Source organism: Arvicola amphibius, chromosome X, assembly GCF_903992535.2.
Source record: "Arvicola amphibius chromosome X, mArvAmp1.2, whole genome shotgun sequence".
NCBI lineage: Eukaryota > Metazoa > Chordata > Mammalia > Rodentia > Cricetidae > Arvicola > Arvicola amphibius.
The window spans coordinates 42,961,075-42,978,294 of NC_052065.1; the positions used below are offsets into that span (position 1 = coordinate 42,961,075).

A 17,220-nucleotide genomic window follows, 5' to 3' on the forward strand; every position below is an offset into this window, starting at 1 on the left:
CCTTCTCTTGAGCTCTTTTCTTACTGTTTGCTTTTTTTTGTATAATTCTGATGCATAAATTGTTTTATCTTATTATGTTATATTATTATTTTAAAAAACCTCAAAGCATTGTTTCCGGTGAACAAGGAGCTTTGCTCCAAGTGGTGAATAAGGAAGCTCTGGATGACTCTTTGAGTTTTGAGCGCATGTGTGACACTGACAGTTTGACTCTTTGGTTTCTATGGACTTTTCTCTGTTAGAAAGAGAAAATTAAACACTATCAAGTGAGACCTGGTTTGGGATGAGTGGATCAGGGCTGGGCTATGAGTGTAGTGATGGGCTGCGGGCTGCATTCCCGCCGCCCGGCTTTCGGCCTCCTGGCTAGCTTATGCCCCGAAATAAATAACATCACACAAATTGTATTCTTTTAAATACTGCCTGGCCCATTATTTTCAGCCTCTTATTCACATCTTGACTAACCCATATCTAATTATTTGTGTAACACCACGAATGGTGTCTTACCTGGAAAGATTCAGCATGTCTGAACTGGTGGCTGGCTCCATCGCATCTGTCTCTCTCAGGAGAGGCATGGCAGTCTGCCTAACTTAAGAGAGGCGTGGCATCTGACTGAGCCATCTACCTCACTTCCTTCTTCCTGTTCTGTCTACTCCACCCACCTAAGGGCTGGTCTATCAGATGGGCCAGGCAGTTTCTTTATTAATTATCCAATGAAATCATCAGATAGATAGAAGACACACATACATCACTATGAGTCTGACCTGGAATCTGTGACTTGTCACTTTTGTTCATATTCCATGGGTCATGTATTATATTATATTATTGTATTATATTATACTTCATTAAGTCATGTAGCTATAAATAAATAATTATAAAGGAAACTGGAAAATGATAGCTGAACAACTAAGAAGAGCTTAGATTTTCAAGGAAGAGCAAGATGGTCTTTACCATGTGCATTTTCCTCTAGTGCAGTTGCCTCAATTTTGACATTGGGAGATTAACCTGGCCAATTTAGTTGGTGTGTCATCTTATTTTTGTGTGTATCTAAGGGCTTTCAAATGACAAGATTTTAGCTATTCTTACTTTCAATTGATTATTTTAATGACTTGTGGAAGTCAACTGACAGAATAGCAAAAAAAAAAAAAACTAAACACTAGAAGAAAAGAAAACTTAGGAATACTTTTGTACTATGACATCAAAATGTCAAGAATCAGAATAGAATGGTAAAGACTTAGAATAAATAAAACAGCAAGGTAAGAAGTTGCTGTTTATAATTTGTGGACATATGCCACAGAAAATAAACTCTTCACATAAGAATACCAATGCAGATATGTGGGAGGTGGACATCGAATCAAATTTCTACTGAAATACATTCTACTGAATTCCTCGATTCAGCATTATGGGACAGATCACATGAGGCTGACAACAACATCTGTTGCCAAAACAAGTTTGATGACTGAAAATGTTTATCTCTCAGGATGAAAATTCCATTATGGCACATTCAGGTTAAGAATTTGGACACAGTTATATAAATGAAATACAAATGAAGAAATGTCATAACATTTTAGTTAATTATATAAATTACACAATTTAAAATAAATATACATATTGTTAAGTAACCAGGTATTGTGTGTGCCTGTATGTGTGCATGTATATTATGATTCTTCCTGTATTTTCTTAAGTTTCCATCTCAAAATTGACTAAATCCCCTGGAGAGGAAATTCTCAAGTATAAAATGAGGTACATCATTCGGCATCTGTATATAAGGTATACAAGTCCAGGGCGTATTTTCTTTGTTGAGAGTATTATGTAAGCAAGTTGGATGGATTGACTCCTAGAAAAGATTCCAACATTGGAAAATAGAGTACTTGGCCTACAGCCCTTGATAAATGCATATACATATATTATCACACTAGAGAATATATTGTGGTGATTAGGCAGTGTCCGCCTCATACAATAAAAGCATCCCCACAGAAATATTCACCAGAGTTAATAATAAATATATTAAATGCAGATTAAATTGCATTGATAACTTTTCTGATTACTCACGTCTTCCCATCATTATGTATTCTTCCTTGAATTATATCACTAATGTTTATACTGTAAATGGTAATAGAGTCATATTTCAGATGTAAGCCAATATTGAAGAAAAAAGAACAGATAAATGTATTGAAATGATTCTAAAAGTAAAATATTTCACATTTAATTGCAGATGGGAAATGTTAAATATCCCATTCATTATTAATACCACCACATGCCTGAATAAATCCCACCATAAGCATTAAGCAAGTAGATAAACAAAGAAATAATACTTCATCTGGAGAATGCCAACATAAAACACATTTAAACTGTTCTATCAAGAGACAAGCCTGGAAATGCTGAGTTCCTTTGCTTTACTGCAATAATCTGAATACATAAATTTAAATTGCAACTTTTCAAAATTTAAGTTGAGGCTCTTGAAATTTGAGAAAACACATTCACTTGAAAAACAGATTATAACAAGGTCACAGTATAATTTTTGTACCACATTTTTATATAGTATTTGAATTATATAAAAATCAAGATGATAAATGACTACCAAATGTTCTCATATTTTAAAATATGTTATACTTTTTAAAAATTAAATCATCAGATAAAGTTTTCTTTGATGTATAAAGAGATGGCAGCTAAGCTCTTAACCACAGATTTCAGTTCTTAGTAAATTCTTCTATCCAGAGTTTCTTAAAGTGTCTTCTAAATTAGTGGACAGTTAAAGTTTATAAACTCATCTGCAAGGTACTGCTTTTCAAACAGATACTAAAGATTAATTATAAACTGAACTTAATTATTTTTAGTGCTTGAATGGCCCATGAATATTCGCAGTGCCCAAATAAGCTACAATCAGAAAATACAGCAGAATTACATTTGAAAATTCAAATTACATTTGAAATACATAAATTTTCAAATATTAATTTATTGGTTTAATACAACTATTCTTATCTTCATTTAGATATATTTTATAATGTAACTAAGTAGTCTATTACTTAAGGTGGCAAAGGAGTCTAACTTATGAAAACATAAATATTTTTTAATATTTCATGATATTTGTTACAAAAAGCCACAGTAAATTATTATTCAACAACAGAAACTTAATAGTATGAAATATTATAAAAAATGTTTCATAAATCAGGGAAACTGATTTTGCAGAAAAATTAATATCAATTTCTAGAAACATTTCCTGATCAGAAAGTTAATTCTAAGTGCATTTACAATAGATTAACACATTTTTGGTGAATACAAAGGTATCTGGAATAAAATCAACTTGTAAATAAAAAAAATCTCAGAGTAAAGAAAAGAATGAAGAAATAATCTCTATGGTTTATATGTTTAGAAACAAATCAAATCAGAACAAATTAGTCTAAAAGTTGAAAGAAAACTAGAAATGTGTTCTCCATAAATATATTTATTCACAGTGTGATAAACTTATATAAACAAATAAGCAAATAGAAAAACAAGAAATGCACAGTAGAAAATAAATAATAGAAATCTTGGGAAATTTTATATGAAAAATATATTAGCACTTATAGTAATAGAAGCTACAGAATATTCATGATATTTTTCTTCTTAATATATAATATAAAGAGAAATATTTAAAACTAGTTAAAGTGTGGGAACCTAGCATTTCTTAATTTTGGTGACAGTTCATGAGTGTCTTTCATGGAAGTTTTGCAATCATAATTAACAATAAATATTGAAAGTCAAATTTATCAGCTACATGCACCAAAATAAACAAATTGTAAAGTTACTTGTTGCAATTAAAAATTATAACTAAATACCTAATAACAAAGTATGGTTGAACATGACATATCCACTTATAATATATTGCCCTGAATTTTGTTAATTAAATGTATTCATTTTGCATGTCAATGTTTTTCACTCCTCCCTCTCCTCCCATTCCCTAATCCCTCCGCCCCTACCCAATCAACTACTCCTCTCTTTCTGTTCAGAAAGACGCAGAGCTCCTCCCACGGGTATCAACAAAGCATGCACAGCATATTGAGTTGAGGTAGGGCTAAACACCGCCCCTTTTATTAAGGCAAGGAAGGCAACTCATTATAAGGAATAGGTTCTCAAAAGCCAGACAAAATTTTAGGGACACACCCTACTCTCACTCTCAGAAGTCCCACAAGTGTACCAAGCTGCACAACTGTAACATATATAGAGAGAACCTTGGCCAGTCCCATGCAGGTTGTCACTTCAGACTCTGTGAGCTCCTATGAGTCCAGGTTAGTTGTTTCTGTGGGCTTCTTTGTGATGTCCTTGACTACTGTAGCTTATACAATCATTCTTCCCTCTCTTCAGCAGGATCTCCTGATCTCTGCCTACTGTTTGCTTGTTGAATATAGATAGATCAATATCTATCATCCTGCACAAAACTCATGTCCAAGTGGATCAAAGACCTCAACATAAATCCAGTTACACTGAACCCAATAGAAGAGAAAATGGGAAATAGTCATAAATGCATTGGAACAGGAGACAACATCCCAAACAGAACACCAGCAACAGAGATGTTAAGATCAACAATTAATATATGGAACCTCATGAAACTGAAAAACTTTCTGTAAGACAAAGGACACTGTCAAAATGGCAGCCTATACAATAGGAAAAGATTTTTACCTACTCTACATCTGACAGAGGGCTCATCTCCAAAACATATAAAGAGCTCTAGGAATTATTACTCTGAGTCTTAAATTTTTTTCAGGTTAATTAATAACCTAGAACAATTAAGTTTAATTTTGGTATGTTTGTACATCCAGAGATTGAACCTGTGATCCCACATGTATAAGACAAGTGCTCTACAACTTGACTAGACTTTGTGCTTGTCACAGTAGGATATTAAATGGAGAAAATATATAAATAATACTCATCGTGCTTTGTCACAATTAATGATGTAAATTTTAATTATTATGATTAAGTACATTTATATTCTTGACTGGGTATTTATTTTGGTTTATCAAGACAGGGTTTCTCTGTGTGTCATACCTGGCTAACCTCAAACTCACTTTGTAGAGCAGGGTATTTTTTAAACTTGTACAAATCTGTCTGCCTCTGTCTCCAGAGGCCTGTGCCACCACACCCTATGACTAAGTGCTTTTAAGAGTGGAGAGATGCAAGCTTCAGTGTGAAACAGTGAGTCACACAGTATAACCCTTTATCCATATATGTCATAAAGGTAGCATATTACTTCTCTATTCTGCTCAGATAAATTAATTTTCTTTGCCTGTATTTGAATAATATTTTGGGGTTGGGAAATGGAGGAAGATTGCTTGTACAACGCAGTTTCTTGCTTTATGAGAATAAAGTACATCAAATTTACCAAAAAAGAAAAAAAAATGTAGCCATGCAATTGTATAATTTGAGAGTTACTAGAGGCGTTTGAAATTTTATTCTGTACTTGGCACTTCTCATCTAAGGCCAGAGTCTGAAATTAAACAATGTTATCCCACATTTTAAAACTATGTGTCAGCAGCTGAGATAATCCATTTCCCTATAAGGTTTATCAAAACAACAGTTGCAATAATTCTACAACTAGAAATCTCCATTTCCCCCCATGCCTACAAAGCAACATAGATGCAGGACAGACAGAATCAAAACTGGAGAATATTTTAATAATACTTCATTTAACTTATATTTTACTCATATAAACAAAAAGAGGCATGTGACAAAATATGTCAGAGCAATCAAGTTGTCCTGGTTTTCCAACCGTTTATGTGGTGTCAGCCTACCCAATACCATTTTGTCATACCCAGAATGATGGTACTAAATATCCTCTAGTTGAATGTGTCAGTAAATGAAACACTATAGTATAAAATTGGGGATAAAGTATACCACATTTTGCAATCCATAATTCAAAATTAGAAAGGTTCTTTAAAGACAGAAAGGCAAACAAAACTGTAAAGAATGCTAAACTCATTAATTTGTTCACTCACCATGTATTTAGTATGCATCTGTTCTATCCCAGACATTGTCAGAAAGCAAGCATAATTGTAGCAAATAACCACACAAAAAGTCTTAACTAAGGGGGTACTATTTCATGTGTTTAAGATGGAGAGTACATCAAGGATAATCAAATGATAGAATATGCTAATCTTAGCAACTACATATAAAGCCAAAAACAAGGAGAAAAATTAGAAACATTGAGGGGAGTACACTTTTAGTAGGATTTTCATGGAAAACCTAGATGAAGTGACAGTCACATTTGAAACTGAAGAAAAGACTTTCAAAACAGAGAAAAGAGCAATTCCACCTAGTGTATTTGAAGAACACAGCAAAGAGACCAGTGATTATCAAGAAGAGTGAAAATGAAGTATTTGTTTAGAAAGTAGACAAAATCAAACCATAAACCAAATTTGCCCAGAGGGCCACTCAGTCTAGAATTTGCAAAGAGAAATTGTTAAGAATTCAGATGAAAGTTCATATTTCTTCATGTCTAAAGTTTCTGTCTTGTAAACTAGGGCAAGTTACAAAATACTCCTCCAGAATCCAAAAGATAATTTCTAATTTAATTGAATTCTTACCCAAAAATCAAGTAAAGAATTCTGTAAGAATTAAATATCTACATAGAAGTAACAGGAAAAAGACTATTGAATATTTTTCTTTTAAAATGGATACGAAAACAGTGAAATACATGAAAATTTGAGAGTTAAGGAAAGTAAGAGTAAGTAGATTGTATAGATAAATATTATTCAATAAGTAAAATTGGGCAAAAAAAACCACCCATATTTTAAAATTCCCAGCAAATACAACTGCAAAAAACAGGCTACTAAAAACATTGATACTTCTCACGCCATAGGAAATACTCAAGATAAGGTATATTATAAAATGAATTCTAACAATATATTTTCTCTAAGGTAGTAAATTATCAGTAAGGATTCATTATCTTGGTGAAAAATATCAATTATTAAGTAAAAGTTAAAAGTATAGAAATAACTCAAATTGCCATCGACACTTACTGAATATTAATGATTACTATACATCTAAAAGAATGAAAAAAGCAAAACATACGTAGAATTATAAACATAAAGTTTAGTTAAAAAAATCAAGACACAAATGCCAACATATGATATCATTACCTTTAATAATGATTACATAGTGAAATGATCAAGGTAACTGATTACTGACACATTTGAAGTTGGTGATGAGAAGGAAGCAGGATACCTTTTTAAACTATTTCTCCATACAGTGAGTCTAAGTTTCCCATTTTCATAGAGCTATAAGATTATATATGTACATTCTTATATGTATGTTATACTTCAATTAAAAGCTTCCATGAAATCTCCCAAAAGATGACAAAAGCAAACTCAATCATTTTAAATATGAAGAATTCTGCCTACCCATAACTCTTCCAATTCAACATCTGAAAATGAATTTATAGGTAAGTAAGGATTACACCACATATGCATTTATATTATTAAAAACATCCACCAGGATATCACAAATTATAAGCCATTTTTGTTATTTTTTGTCTCTCTTCAAAAAATACTGTGTCATAGTTTGGAAACATTTGAATATTGCTTTATTTCTCATTTTTTTTATTAAAGATTTCCATCTCCTCCCCTCCTTTTCCACCTTCCCTCCCCTCCCTTCCACCCATACCCCCACTCCCTCCCTCTCCTGGCCAAAGAGCCATAAGGGTTCCCTTCACTATGTTAAGTCCAAGGTCCTCCCAGCTCCCCCTAAGACCAGGAAGGTGAGCAACCAAACTGACAAGGTTCACAGTGAGCCCGTCCATGTTCATTGCCGTTGTCCTTGGTTTCTCAGTCCTCCTCCACCGTCAGCCACATTCAGAGAGTCTGGTTTGGTCGCCTGTTCCATCAGTCCCATTCCAACTGGACTTGGTGGTCTCTCGTTAGTTCTGTCCCACTGTCTCAATGGGTGAACGCACCCCTCTTGGTCCTGACTTCCTTGCTCATGATCTCCCTCTTGCTTTTATTTTATACCCCTGCTTTTACTTGTATCATTTAATTTGTTATTAAATATTCTTCAATAGGCCTTTTATAAAACATAAAGCTATATGGTATGTATTTTTATTACTGCAATAGTTTTCCAGAAGAGAAAAATTTGCACACCTCCATGCAGGAGGAAATATTAGGCCTCGAGACATTCTGTTTGTAACAGCTAGGAATCTCATAGACCTTGTCCACAGACACTGCTAAATAGCATACAGAATTTTAGGACAGCCCCTCACAACCAAGAATTTTCTAAGTTTGAGTGATGCCACAGCCTAGAGAGTCGAGCCTTCCTCAAATGAAATAACATAAGCTGATGGAATTTTTAAAACAATATTTCTTGGCCAAGTTTTGCTGCATTTGAAATATTAAAATGACTTTGTTCAAAGCAAATGAAACTCTTAAAGTTAATTCATATATTATAGATATCTCTTATATGGCTTGTTTCTTAAACACGAGTGCTATGATCTTGTTTGCTTCTCTTTGTTTTTTTAAGCCTTGAGAGGTATGCCATTTACAATAATTTTATTATTCCCTCTACAGGATTGAAGAACAAAAGAACGTCTTGTCAGAATTTCAAAGAGATTTAAATGAATTTGTTTTGTGGTTGGAAGAAGCAGATAACGTTGCTAAGACTCCACTTGGAAATGAGCAGCAGCTAAAAGAAACACTTGAACAAGTGAAGGTAATTTTGTATTCTAAAATAAACAGGGCCTATTTGTATAAAGCAAGTATAAGTCAATTTTAATGTGTTGACTTGTGGATCTGCTGTCCATTGTATTATCTGTATTTCTTACCAATATATTTTCTCCCAACCCTATTTTTCTTTACTAAACAACTGTTAATCAACATATATGCATAAACACATGTAGAAAGAAATGCGGGGCTGCGTCCAGCCACCCGTCTAGCTTTACATCTAAAATAATTACACGGAAACTGTATTCTTTTTTTTTTCACAAGGACACAATTTTAATAGTGAATTATATTAAGATGCAATGTCTGCTAAATTATAAAAATTGCTTTAAAAATATATTGACTCAATTATACTCATTTCCTTTCCTTTATGTAAACATTTTTCAAATACTGCATAATGAAATAAATTCAAAACATCATCATTACAGCATGTGGCAAATAATTTCATATCTGCCTAACATTGTTCTCAAACTTTAAATTAATGCTTAATGCATTACTACGTATCATGTTATCAAGATTTATCCATGGTGTAGCATGTGTCAATAATCCATTCCTTTTTATGGCTAAATGTTCCATAGAGTGAATGTGTATTGTGTTTTGTTTACCCATTTATCAATTGATGGACAAGAACAGTTATTTTTTTAAGTATTAAAAATTGTAAGTTCAACATCATTGTATCCGAAATTATAATTGATGATGGCAAGATTATACATGGTATGCACAGAATGCTGTGTAGAAATGATGCATAAATTATTTGTCAGCATTTCATGCAAGTGTGATTATTTTCTAAGGCCCCTTCTAGCTATGATTTTAGAAACTGTGTGAATGTAGTATTTTCATTAATAAAGTTTAATGCAGGAAACTGTATTCTTTTAAACACTGCCTGGCCCATTAGTTTCAGCCTCTTATTGGTTGATTCTCACATCTTGCTTTAACCCTTAATTAGTAATCTGTATAGCACCATGAGGTGGTCACTTACCAGGAGAGATCTTAACCTGTGTCTGTCTTGGAGAAGAGAAGCATGGCTACTCTGAGCCATCTACCTCACTTCCTTCTTCCTGTTCTGTCTACTCCACCCACCTAAGGGCTGGCCTATTAAATGGGCCAAGGCAGTTTCTTTATTAATAAATGAAATCAACACAAACAGAAGACTCTTCCACATCAAACACATATACACACATGTGTGTGTGTGCATTTAGAAACATGTTTTCTTTATACATGAATAGTGCATGGCAGTTATTTTGCAAATTAGCTTAAGGATTGTTTCAGGCTCCTACAATTTCAATAGTTTTGAAGATTGAAGAGCAAAGTGTGAAATCAAAATATCTATATGTAAATGGAAACAACTTTGCAATCTGTTATAGGCTACATTACTGAAGATTGCTAGTCGCATTGAAGAAGAAAATTTCTTAGTGAAGAAATTCATTGTCAAACAAATAACATTACTTCAGTCACTAGCTAAAGATTTTACATTAACCTAAAGTAGGATTTAGCTTAGGCTTATTTTGTGTGAATATCAAAATTGTCACACTGGTTTATATTTCATATGGGTTAAATAAACACACAGTGTATTCAAGAGAATTTTTCATGTATTCATATTATGCTATCTGCTATAACTTCACCTGGCTCATTGATGTGACCTAACTGTACAGATAATTTAATTTTGCCAGTTTTAGTTTCATAAAAGGAAGACTTTAGTAACTACATTATTTTACTTCATAAATGATAGAGGAATGAAAATATTTTTCAGTGTCAAATATGAAATTTATTTACATCTCGAATTTCCTTTCAAATTTTACATTTATTTACATACCAACCTCAGTTCCCCTCCCTCCCCCTTCTGCTCCCACCTCCCCTCCCCTAACCCACCCCATCTACTCCTCCTAAATGAAAGGCCTCCTCCCATGGGGAGTCAACAAAATCTGGCATATAGAGTTGAGGCAGGACCAACTCCCTCTTCCCTCCTCCCAATCCCCCTCCCTGCATCAAGACTGACTAAGACATTCTATCATATGGAATGGTGTAGTAGGAGCTGAGGGCAGGCCTGGTTTTCATCCTGCTCGGCTGCCGCATAGCTAGCTTAGCCTGGGAAATAACAACACACAAACTGTATTCATTTAAACAATGCTTGGCACACTAGTTTCAGCCTCTTATTGGCTAATTCTCACATCTTGCTTTAACCCATATTTAGTAATCTGTGTAGCACCACGAGGTGGTCATTTACCATGAGAGATCTTAACCTGCGTCCATCTCAAGAGGAGAGGCATGGCAACTGCCTGAGGCATCTGCCTGACTCAGCTCTCTTTTTCCCACAATTCTGTTCTGTCTACTCTGCCTACCTAATTTTCTGTCCTATTAAAGAGCCAAGGCAGTTTCTTTATTAACCAATGAAAGTAACACATAGACAAATGACCCTCCTCCATCAGAATGGGGTCCAAAGTGCCAGTTCATATATATATATCCCCACACACAAAAGCCAAATCCAAATGAAATTAAGACCTCATCAAAAATCCAGTTACACTGAACCTGGTAAAAGAGAAGTTAGGAAGTAGTTTTGAACCCATTGGCACAGGAGACCACTTTGTAATATAACACCAGTATCAAAGACACTGTAAGGAAAAATCAATAAAATGGGACCTCCTGAAACTGAAAAGTTCTGTAAGGCAAAATACACAGTAAATAAAACAAAACAGCAGCCTATTGAATAGGGAAAAATCTTCACCCACCCTACACCTGACAGAGGGTTGATCTCCAAAATATATAAAGAACTCATAACATTAGACACCAAAATACAAAATAAGCCAATTAAAAATATGGTACAGAGTTAACAGAGTCTTCTCAACAGATAAATCTCAAATGACCAAAAGACATTTAAAGAGTTGCTCAACATCCTTAGTCATCAGGGAACTGCAAATCAAAGCAACACTGAGATTACATTTTATACCTTTCATTAGGTCTAAGCTTGAAAACACAGAGGACAACTTCTGTTGGAGGGGATGTAGAGTAATGGGAATACTCTTCCACTGCTGGTGTGAGTGCAAGCTTGTAAACCTGCTATGGAAATCAGTATGATGATTCCTCAGGAAATTGGGAATCAATCTATCTGAAGACCCAGCATTACTACTCTTGGGCATACACCCAAGGGATGCTCAGTCATACCACAAGGGTACCTGCTCAACTATGTTTAAAGTGGCACTATTTGTAATAGCTAAAACTTGTAAACAATCTGGATGTCCCTCAACCGAAGAATGGATAAAGGAAATATGGTACATTTACACAATAGAGAAAAGACAATGACATCATGCAATTTTCAGGGAAATGGATGAAACTACAAAGTATTATCCTGAGTAAGGTAACCCACTTCTGGAAATATAAACATGATTTGTACTCACTCATAAGTGGTACTTGATCTAAAGCAAAGGGTAGCCTGATTATAACCCACAGCTCCAGAGAAACTAGGTAACAAGGAGAACATAAGAGGGACACATAGAACACCCTGGGAAGGGGAAATAGATGAGATCTCCCTGTTAAACTGGGCCAGGAGAGCTAGAGGGGAAGGGATGAGGGATGAGAACATGAGGGAACATGATGGGTGATGGCTGAGTTGGAGGAACTGAATGGGAGAGTGATGAAGGATATCTTGAAAGAGAGATATATTATTGGCTTAGGGAGAAACCTAGTGCTAGGGAATTTCCCAGGAATCCACAAGGATTACCCAGCTAAGACTACTAGCAATAGTGGAGAGGGTACCTGAACTGGCTTTCCTTTGTAATTAAAATGGTGACTAACCTAACTGAACCTTCATCCAGTAACTGATGGAGGCAGATGAAGAGCTTCACAGCCACGCACCAGGCCAAGTTCTGGGAGTCCAGTAGAAGCAGTCGAAGAGACAGATGAAAGGTTATATGAGCAAGGGAGCAGAGTCAAGATCATGACAGGGAAACTCAACAGAGAAAGTTCATCTGAGGTCATGGGAATTCAGGACTCTAGACTGACAGTGTGGGGGCCTGCATGGTACTGCATGTGGCCAACAGTTTTGTAGCTTGGTCTGTCTGAGCTGCCCCTGGCAGTGGGACATATGTGTGTGTGTGTGTGTGTGTGTGTGTGTGTGTGTGTACTTGCCATCTTCTACATGTTGACATCCAGTTATTCCAGCACCACTTGTTAATGATGTTTTTATTTTTTCATTGTACAGTTTTGGCTTCTTTGTCAAAAATCAGGTGTTCATATGTGTGTGGATTATTGTCAGCATCTTCAATGCGATTCCACTGTTCCATGTGTCAGGATTTTTTTCCAAAACCAAGCTTTTTCCATTACTTGAAACAATCTGGCCCTAGACATTTTTGGGTTTTTTGAGACTTTTAATGACTGCTTCTATTTCCTTGGGTTTTGTAGAAGTATTTAAATTATTTATCTGTTCTTTTAATTTTGACATGTGATGTGCTCAAAAAATTGTCTATTTCTTTTAAATTTTTCAATTCTGTGGAGCACAGGTTTTTGATGTATGACTTCATAATTTTCTGGATTTTTTCAGTGTCTGTTGTTATGCCTACTTTTCATTTTTGATCTTGTTAATTTGGATATTGTCTCTTTGTCTTTTGTTTGTTTTGGATAAGTGTTTGTCTATCTTGTTCATTTCCTTGAAGAACCAACTCGTTCCATTGATTCTTTGTATTGTTCTCTTTGTTTCTATTATATTGATTACAGTCCTCAATTTCATTGCTTCCTGGTGTCTAATCCTCCTGGGTAAATTTTTGTTGTTGTTGTTCTAGAGATTTCAGGTGTGCTATTTAGTTGATAGTGTGAGAATTATTTAAATTCTTTATGTAATCATTTAGTGCTATAAATTTTCCTCTTAGCCCTACTTTCATAGTATCCCATGTTTGGGTATGTTGTACATTCATTTTAATTGAATTTTAGGAAGTCTTTCATTTCTTCTTTTATTTTTTTAATTAAATTTGTTTTTAAATGATATTTTCTCATTTTGCATACCTATCCCAATTCCCTCCCATTCTCCTTCTGCCAATCCCCTCATATTCCTTCATACCCTAGCCCCCCATCCACTCCTGAGAAAGGGTAAGACTTCCTAAGTGGAGTCAACCAAGTCTGACATAACACTTTGTGGCAGGACCAAGCCACCACCCCCCGTATCTAGGTTGAACAAGGTATACCTCCAAAAAGAATGGGCTCCATAATGCCAGTTCAAGCACTAGAGATAAGTCCTGGTCCTACTATCAGTGGCCCCATAGACTACTGAAGCCACACAACTGTCACCCACATTCAGCAGGCCTCGTCTGGTCCTATGCCGGCTCCCTAGCTATCAGTGCAGTCTTTGAGCTCTCACTAGCATAGGTCAGCTCTTTCTATGGGTATCACCATTATGTTTATGACTCCTTTGCTCATATTCTCACTCCTCCCTCTCTTGGAGTGGTCTCCAGAAGCTTGGTCCATTGTTTAGCTATAGATATCTGCATCTCCTTCCATCAGTTGCTAGATGAAGGTCATATAATGACAATTAAGGTAGTTATCAATCTGATTACAGTTCAGGCACCCTCTCCACTATTGCTTAGGTTCTGAGCTGGGTCATTCTTATGGATTCCTGAGAATTTCCATAGTGCCAGGTTTCTTGCTATCCCCAAACTGCCTCCCTAAATCAAGACATCTCTTTCCTTGCTCTCCCTTTCTTTTCTTCCCCCATCTCAAACATTCCATTCCCTCATGTCTCCTCCCTCTCTTTTCATCCCCCCTTCTTGGAAATCTTTAATTTATTTACTCATTTATTCATTGACCCACTGGTGATTCAGTTAAACATTATTCAGTTTCCATGAATTTGTAGGCTTCCTGTAATTTGTATTGTTATTGAGTTATAACTTTAAGCCATGGTGAGCTGATATGATACAGGGGTTTATTCCAAATTTTTGTTAATATTTGTCTTCAATTTAGAGTAGGTTGCATGAGGTGCTATGAAGAAGATAGATTATTTTCTGTTTGAGTTGAATATTCTACAGATGTCTGTTAAACCCATTTGAGTCATAAAATCTTTTACTGCCCTTATTTCTCTGTTAATTTTCTGTCTGATATATCTGTATATTGATGAGAGTGTGGTACTGAAGTCTGCCACTATTAGTATGCTTGGTTTGGTATGTGATTTAAGCTTTAGTATTATTTCTTTTACAAATGTGGGTTCCCTTGTATTTTGGGCATTAGTGTTGAGAATTGAGACTTTATCTTGTTAGATTTTCACTGTGATGAATATTAAATGTCCTTAGCAGAAGGTCAACTCCTGTTTTCTTATCCATTCCGTTAGCCTGTGTCCTATTATAGGTGAATTGATTCCCTTAATTTTAAAGAATCTTAATAACCAGTGATTGTTAATTTCTGGTAATAGGGTGTCTGTGTCCATACTTCGGGATTTGCCAGTGTTGGATTATTGTTGTCTGTGCTTTTACGGGTGTAGCTAACTTTTTTGGGTTGGAGTTTATCTTTTATTCTTTCTACAATGCTTGATTTGTGGATAGGCATTGTTTAAATCCTATTTTGTCATGGAATATGCTGTTTTTTTCTGTCTATGATAATTGAAAGTTTTAGTGAGTGTAGTAGCCTTGGCTGACATCCATGGTCTCTTAGTGTCTATATAATGTCTGTCCCAGAACTTCTGGCTCCTGGTATAATTCTGATGGGTTTGCTTTTATATGTTACTTGGTCTTTTTCCTTTGTAGCACTTTATTGGTAGAATAGATTACTATAACGCTTAATATTCTTTCCTTGTTCTGTATGTTCAGTATTGAGATTATTATGTGGTGAAAGGATTTTGTTAACAAAGATTGTATTTTCATTTCCTGGCTGCCAAACCCAAATAATCATACAGAAATTGTATTAATTGCAACACTGTTTGGCTGATGGCTCAGATATATTTCTAGCTAGCTCTTACAACTTAAATTAACCCACTTCTACTATTTTATATTTTACCATGAGGCTTGTGGTTTGTTATCTCTTGTTTCTTGGGTGGCTACATGGCAGCTTCTGACTTAGCCTTCTTTCCCCTACGTTCAGTTTAGTTTTCCCACCAAGATATATTATGCTATGCCATAGGCCAAAGTAGCTTTTATTTATCAATCAATAGTATTAAAACATATTCATAGCATACAAAGGGGAATCCCACATCAAGACTTTTTGGCCAATTCTGTTTATTTTTCTGTAAGTTTCTTGTATTTTTGCGAGTATGTCCTTCTTTAGGAAATTTTTTTCTATGATTTTTGTTGAATATACTTTCTGTGTGTTTCAGCTGGGATTTTTCTTCTTCTATCACTATTATTGTTAGTCTTTTCATGGTGCCCTAGATTTCCTGTAAGTTTTAGGTTACAACTTTGTTGGCTTTAAAGATTTCTTTGACTGATGAATCTGTTTCCTCTATTGTATCTTTAATGCAAGTCTCTCTTGCATCTCTTGCACTATGTTGATTATGCTTGCATCTGTAGTTCCTGTTTGTTTACCCAGATTTTCCATTTTCATAATTCCCTCAATTTACATTTTCTTAATTGTCTCTATTTCAGTTTTCAAGTCTTGAGTTGTTTGCACTGTGTTTGGTATTCTTTTTAGCTTTATTGGTTTTCTTTAAGAGATTTATTGTTTTCTTTCTTTTTGTGTGATTTCCTAAATTTCCTTTTTAAATTTTTTTTGGGGGGACAGTTTCTCTGTGTAACAGCCATAGCTGCCTAGAACTAGCTCTGTGATCCTTGCTGGCTCGAACTCACAGAAATCTGCCTGCCTCTGCCTCACAAGCACTGGGATTAAAGGCATATGCTACCTTTGCTTGTCTCCAAAATTTCTTTAAGAGATTTTTTTCATTTCTTCTTTAATGACCTCTATCATCTTCATAAAATGATTTTAGGGTCATTTTCTTCTGTTCCATCTATTTTTACATGTCACGTCTTTCTTTTGGAGAACCATTAATTAGGTTCTGGTGTTATCATATTGTTCTTTATGTTGTTGGATGTGTTCTTGCCCTGGCTTCAACCCATTTCTTCCCCTAACTGCTGTAGAGTATGACCTAGGGTCTGTTCTCTGTCTAGTTGGTGGAGGAGGTGTCTGTGTTTTCAGGTTCACTGATGCTGCTAGTGGATGGTTGGGTTGTGCGGCTGAGTGGAACTTGTAGAGAGGCCAATGGGAGGTGGGGAACAGCCTGCCTGTGGGAGTCTTGCCTGCTGACCAGCTAGTAGGACTGCAGTGGATGGGTGAGAGACACAAGGCATGCCCCAGAGCCTAGGGCATAAAGATGGAGCTTTCCAGCTGGGAGTCTAGTCACTTACCTATTTGTCCAATTGGCTCAGATGCTGCCTGTGCCTCTGGGTGCTGCTAATGTTGTGGTAGATGGCTAAGTTTGTGGAGTAGGAAGGGGCTTATAGATTACAGGGTCCAATGGGGTGGGGGTGGGATAATCTGACAAGAGCCTTACCTGCCAACTGGCTAATGGGGCTGTGATGGGCAGAGGAAGGGTATGGTGTACAACCCAGAGCCTAGATCATAGAGATGGGGCTGCCCA

The 17,220-nt window shown here is 35.5% G+C and overlaps 1 protein-coding gene across 1 annotated transcript in view; it reads left to right on the plus strand.

Annotated features, from left to right (window-relative positions):
• Positions 1 to 17,220, plus strand: part of Dmd (dystrophin) — a 1,847,711-nt gene that overhangs the window by 1,008,926 nt on the left and 821,565 nt on the right. Inside the window, 1 exon segment of the mRNA XM_038316167.1 lies at positions 8,529 to 8,670. Within this exon segment, the coding sequence (XP_038172095.1) occupies positions 8,529 to 8,670 (142 nt within the window).